The 6767-nt window shown below is 35.1% G+C and overlaps 1 protein-coding gene across 10 annotated transcripts in view; it reads left to right on the top strand.

The window, feature by feature from the left end:
• The window catches only part of LOC116766655 (tropomodulin-1), a 42823-nt gene extending 36520 nt beyond the window's left edge, over positions 1-6303 (top strand). For 3 of the 10 annotated variants that reach the window (XM_061521716.1, XM_061521713.1, XM_061521717.1), the window contains exons 5-12: positions 279-394; positions 827-931; positions 1020-1271; positions 1775-1922; positions 3043-3271; positions 3402-3486; positions 4378-4430; positions 4707-6303. In XM_061521716.1, coding sequence (XP_061377700.1) covers positions 279-394; positions 827-931; positions 1020-1271; positions 1775-1922; positions 3043-3271; positions 3402-3444 — 893 coding nt within the window. In that variant the 3' untranslated portion in view covers positions 3445-3486; positions 4378-4430; positions 4707-6303. Of the gene's footprint in view, positions 1-278; positions 395-826; positions 932-1019; positions 1272-1774; positions 1923-3042; positions 3272-3401; positions 3487-3829; positions 3886-4377; positions 4431-4706 lie in introns of those variants that run through there. The other 7 variants (XM_061521715.1, XM_061521719.1, XM_032656626.2 and 4 more) reach the window with 7 other exon arrangements.
• Positions 6304-6767: the final 464 nt, after the last annotated feature.

Genomic DNA, 6767 nt, shown 5'->3' on the forward strand with positions numbered 1-6767 from the left:
GTTTTTTTATGAATCTAGAAGTTTCTACAATCTGATATCTTACTTGTTTATAAAAATAATGTTCTAAATTATAAATTTATAATTTGTTTGTAGACTAATATATTATGGATGTACCATTTCGTTGAAATTGAAGCAAGAAGTAAATGTATTTACAAATTAACTGAGCATGTTTGTATCATAATCTCATTGTCACTGTACGCAGTATATTTTTTTTTAACTACAAGTTTTAATATAAAATTAAATTGAATTCATGGTTGTGGTATTTTTCTAATCACCAGCTATCTTGGGCTTCCACTCTATGATGAACCAAGACCAGTACCACGCCTCTCTACTGAACAAAGGTCAGCCGGTTGGGCTCGGCTGGGACGGTATAACAAAAGCTTCTAAACCCAAGGTAACCCATATACTTTATATATAATATATGATCCGATAATTAAAGATTTAGTTTCTTTTTGACCTTAGTTTCAATTGATAAAAATTGGAATTAAAAACTGTAACCTTCCTAAGGTATGTTGTATTATGACTTAGATTTGACAATTAATATATCAATATTTTATTAATTATTATTTGAATTTCACTCGTACTAAGAATACTTAAATTTGTCTTTGTGTATCATCGTTATTGAAATACTGCAAGCATAGTGCAATGGAATAGATATGTTTTTACACTTTGTCTTAGAAGTGCTAGAGACTAGTTACTAAATAATTCATTTCTACCATCCCATATATTTAAAGCTGTCGTATGCTCAAAGACGATTAATAAATATAATATAATATAATATATTTAAACTTACATGTACTCTCAAGTTCTATGTGCTTATTTCAAGGTGTACCCAATGGATCCTCCCAACGACACAGACCCAGATAAGACCATCGACAGGGTCAAACAGAATGATCAGACGTTCCTCGATCTCAATTGGAATAATATTAAGGTAATATTAATAAGTATTATATTAGTAATAATTTTACATATAATAATGATGTGTATTTAATATTAAATATTAATGTCCCCGATTACAGAATATAAGTGACGAGAAATTCGAAAAACTATTTGAGAGTCTCAAAACTAATACGCATTTGGAGGTGTTGTCGCTGGTGAATGTCGGCCTCAACGACCGTACCGCCCAACTGTTGGCCGATGCTTTGGAAGTCAACAGTACGCTGCGTGTGGTTAACGTGGAGACGAACTTTATAAGCCCGGCGGGAGTGGTTCAGTTGGTGAAGGCTCTGCTCACTACCACCAGCGTTGAAGAGTTCCGCGCTTCGAACCAGGTACACCGGTTTGACCATAATTAATAACAATATAACTATTAATGAGGTCTCAGACTTTCGAGAGTGTCATTAAAATAATACTAATATATGCGGATGTACTACTATATGCGATGACAGATCATCTCGTCCTACCATGATCACGGTTGTGGCAAAGGAACCGAAACGTCGGGAGTATTTACTTAAAATAATTAGAAACGCGTAGTATATCCGAAAATAACGGTTTTATCTCAATATCACACAATCGTTATTTGATCTGTATTGTATTTTTTGTTTAATTGATTGGAAAATAGATGTTTTGTACGCGATATGTAACCGCAGTGAAGCATATCAAAGCGGATTATATCAATTTGCTACGGGTGTTAAGTTTATTTCACGATCCTTTGGCATATATCGAAATCATATTGTAAAAATAGTTCAATGAAGTAAAATTTTTCAAGGCATAAATCAATAAGTATCAAGTTATAGATTGATCTTTTACCGAATATCTATTTAAAATCTTTCAGCGGTCGCAAGTCCTGGGCAACAAGACGGAGATGGAGATCACGCGGCTGGTGGAGCAGAATCCCACGCTGCTGCGGCTTGGGTTGCATCTCGAGTACAGCGACGCTCGCCACCGGGTCGCTTCTCACCTGCAGAGGAACATCGACAGAAGTGAGTACATGTGTTCACGCCGCGACGGTCGACAAGCGACTGACTCGCGACCGTCGATCGCCCTTTATATATTGGAATCGCTCAGGTTACGTCATATGTAACCGGCCAGTGTTCGTGATAGAATACGCCAATAGCATCGCATTGTTTCAAATATGATTTGAAAGGTACTAAAGTTTAATATATTTAAATTTCGAATTATTATGAATTGGTATATTCAGTTAACACAGATATCAGTTTAACGAGTCCTTTGTGACTGTTTATTTAATATCTATCCATCTCAGTGCCATGACTTCCATAACTTTTTAAACATATTTTTCAGTTCCTAAAATAATTTTATATTATTCACTGTTTTACATTTTTCATAAAGGTTAATATTGTGTTAAAATCGAAAAAGATATGAATTATTCAGATTTTTAACTAGGGTGTGATAAATATAAGACTGATGCACATGTGATGCTTGAGAGAGAGAGACATTGAGAGAAAGAAAAAAAATCTATTAATAATATTTTGACAACAAAACTTCTTATGTACTAAACATTTATCCTAGTAGAGACGAATACTGAACAAATGAAGTAAAACATTCGAGCTCTTTGCTTGAAAACAATTGATATAGAGTCCTTGGATCTAGTGTGCAGAGTACAAGGTTTTATACAATTATTACATTGTACAGCCTTTTTTTTTGAACTCACCTTCGTTGTTCCATATTCAATCTAGATGTAGAATGAGAACATACAAACATTCATAAGATCAATATTCATATAAAATATATTCCCCATGAGTCATGGACGGTCATTGCCATCGATAGTTACATTAGTACACTGCGGGGCGTCGGGGCGAGTCCGCGGGCGTCGGCTCCACACACTATAGTAAACACATACCATAGATCATAGATTATAGATCATAGAGCACGATATAACTGAGGCATTACATCTTCGCTTATTAACATTAATCATACAAAAGGACAATTTTGTAACTGCTCACGGAAGAGCCACGATCGAGAATGGAAGAAGAAAACACCCCACCACATCGACATACACTGAATCGATTATTTTATATAAAACACGAGAAAAGGGATCGAACATAACACGATACAATCGATAAACTATATCGATATTATCAGATTGCCGATTACAAAAGCGGGCTAGCGTATCGCTAAGCTTGCGCTTGCCGCGCGGGCGTCCGCCGCCGGTCGGAGTCGACTCTAGCTTCTTCAACCTAACGCCCCCTAGCGCTGAGACTCCAACGCCGACGAGCGAGCGAAGAATTAACGATAAACCTATAATGGAAACAGATAATGAGAACGGTTTCCCTAATGCGAGGACGCCAGATATAGACCCCGCTACCCACTTGTGAGTAAGGCTCACACCATCATGCTCCCATCATACATTTGTGAAATTGATCAATCCTAACCCAGCTCGCTGTTTGATCAATTTCGCTGTTTGTTGTGACAAGACGGTCACGTTTTTTGTTCAATTACAGTACGGAAAGACCTAACGCTGCGACTTCAGTTCAGATTCTTTAACAACCTGCAAAAAGGGGCTCGTAGTCAGTAGAACTTATAAAGGTCAGCCATCATGGGTTTAGTTGGCACGGCCGCCTGTAACAAACTTCGCTTCCAAAGCTTATTTTACAGTGTCGATTGATTTGATTATCTAATAGAGGTGCCGTTTTATGAATGGAGAGTCATAATGTCTGTTTTATTTATAATAAATATTGATAAAACCGCACCCAGTCACTTCAAATACTTCACTAACTTGTGAAGTAAATCTATCAACTTAACAGAACTTCTTCGTCAAAATTGTTTTTTTTTTTATTCTGTCAGTATACTAAATATCTTCATTAGAGTCCATACTACATAAAGCAGATTATTTGTTTTTTTTTTTAACCGATAACAATTTAATTTTTAGCCGAGAGGGGAGCATAGAGAAAAATGATAAAATATAGAATCGTCGCCAAAAAATCGGTAAAATTTTAAAAGTATTTGGCGCGAGTGCTGTTAAATACGATAAAAATCGTGTTTTTTTCGAAACCAGTAACGGTTTTACAGCTACGCTACAGCTTAGCTAATGTATTTGCTGCATAGACATAGACCTTCGATAAAACCGTGGGGTCGGAACTACAGAGGTCGAGCTCTGATGTTTTTTTGTTTACTCTGCATTTAAGACCCGTACCATGAGTGTTGATTAACTCTCACGCATGATTGTGTGAACTAACAGAATGCGATGTATGGAATAACTTATAATTTTAAGCATGAATATTAGAATCTACCCACAAATAATAAGATTGCGAAATCCTCTGTGTTAGTTATATTTACATACATAGTTAATCAGAGTCCCTTTGTAATGATGTTGACTTTAAAACATGTTGGAACTTATAATCTAACAATCAGTGTTTTATAGCGAACATCAATTTGTATATAATAAAGCCCTGAAATGTGTGCGTGTGTGTATTACAGTACGCCAACAACGCCGGAGCCAGAGCGGCGCTTAGAATTCTAAACGACACATGGTGAGTTCCCTCACGTACCTTCACCGACACTTATTTGAGAGGTGGGATTGAACTAGTGTTAAGCAGAATGTAATATTGCAATTAAAATCCTCAACATAACACTATACAATTATATACATTTGACGTGATTACACATAAAATACAATTCTGTAAATCAATATTGTACAAACAATAGGCCAACATGATCCAACATTGGACCAACTACGTCATTTTCACTTGTCATAATAGTGACTTGAGCCAATATTTGTCACCAACCATCCAATATCGTTGCCGCAGGTGGAAGGGTCCGGCGCGTGAGCCAGTTCACTCGCAGCCCCAGCTACGTTGTTGGCTGGATCCATTAGTCCATCAATATTCTGTCACGCTCTTTGTCACTGTGTAGTATTTAAACACTTGTCACACGACACGACACGATGGGCCCTACTTAAGTGTCCTTTACACGATATGAAATAAATTACTAAAAGAAATTAGTCATATGTCCTCGATCGTGTCGTATCGCGTCTTTCTAATATTACAATGAAGTGCAGTATTTATGGCTTACATTTAAATTATGCTTACTCTTTAGCAGGTATATTGCTTATCGACTAGGTGCCTCGTTTTAAATCGATCTTAAAAAATAATTATGATACCGGCTCTTTATATTTGTCTCATATGAAGATTACTAAACTGCTTTGAATATCATTAAAGTAGTGTAAAGTATTAACGATGTCTAAGGAAATGTATGTTTATGAAATTATATAATTATCGTATAGTTTTAATTATATTTTGGGAATAAATTGCATACTAACAATCACATAGATGACTACACATTTACGAAGATACGTATTGACAGATATCGTTGTAAACTCGATGAGGATTTTGTTAACAAGAATTGTGGTTTTATTTGATGAAGTAACATCGACACGACACAAGATGGCGGGACCATCGACACGACAATGGCTTGACGGATTATATTTTAAATTTATATAAAACAAATGTATCATCAATTATATTATTTGTATTTAAAATAAAATCATAAATCTTGTCTATGACTGTTTCGTACGTTTAAATAATTAATTCTAATTCTAGTGTGCTAATGAAATCGTATAATTTTTTTTTTAATAATTATATTGTATTATATGTTATAGACGTGCACATTCCATTAATGCACAACATGCTTCTCAATCGATTATACCATTTATATGAGTTTCAATTACTTGCAATAAATACTTATATAAATGGCATACCATCCAATTAATGATTAACTCACAACACTTTTTATCTTGAGGTCTAAAATGGAAATTGTGTTTTAAATATATTTCAACGAAGTTGTATATCGTATAAAAAGCTGACAACATTTGCGAAGTCATCATGAAGGGTAAAATTGTACTGCCATAGAATAAGAGAAGTAATGTTTTGTATAAATGGATATTAGTTTAGCGTTTTCAATAAGGCACAAGGTTTTCATTGTGCTGGCCGACATCAAACTGCGTTCGTTTGGTGGCTTTTGCTGCGACCTTCTGCTTTCTTGAAACTCATTGCTTATCGTTTTAACTGTATACTTGATAGTTTACTGGGGATCTTCGTGTCCATAACATTGTGATAAACGTCATGTTTTTCCATTAAAAAAACCGCTTTGTTTTTTTTTTTCTATTCGTTTTTTTTTCTCGTCAACGTAAGGATTATCTGTATATGAATTTAGATTTTAATGTATTTTTCTTTTGTTGTAACGAGCTATAAAATTTTACAATAAAGAATAGTTTGTAATTATAGATTTTATATATGCCGATGTTGTGAATGGAACTTTTGGTCCAACGGAAACCTTGACTATTAGAGTCGCAGTATGTAGTTTGTGACATAAAAAAAATAAATAAAGCACTTAAACATATACAAAGTTTTCTTTTATTTAGCATTCCCTATACAGTTTGTAATTTATACCAAAGAGTTCTGTCCATGAGAACTATGATGTGTAAAGGTCACGGTGTTTTGTCTATAAAAGAAATCTCTTCGTGGCCTATGTATAAAGACCATCTGAAAAGGTATCGATATTTGGCAGTCCTTTACCCCACCCTGATCTTAAGAAATTCTGTTTGTGGTAAAGTTTTCGCTTCAAGCATCTTATATTTTACATTCATTTTTATTATTTAAATTAAAAAAAGTAATACTCAATGTTAATTGCCTAATTTAACTCGATGTAAATTGCCTGCATTAGCCTAAGTCCGTATTCAGGTGTTGAGGGTATTTCATTGCCGTCGGATTCAGGGAGACCTGATGAAACGGTACACCGCTGGCCGCCCGTAGGACACCCGAACCTAGTATGTCCCAGTTTAGGAGGCTGTTCCACCGTCATTGAAAAAA

Source organism: Danaus plexippus, chromosome 10 (genome assembly GCF_018135715.1).
Source record: "Danaus plexippus chromosome 10, MEX_DaPlex, whole genome shotgun sequence".
Classification (NCBI taxonomy): Eukaryota; Metazoa; Arthropoda; class Insecta; order Lepidoptera; family Nymphalidae; genus Danaus; species Danaus plexippus.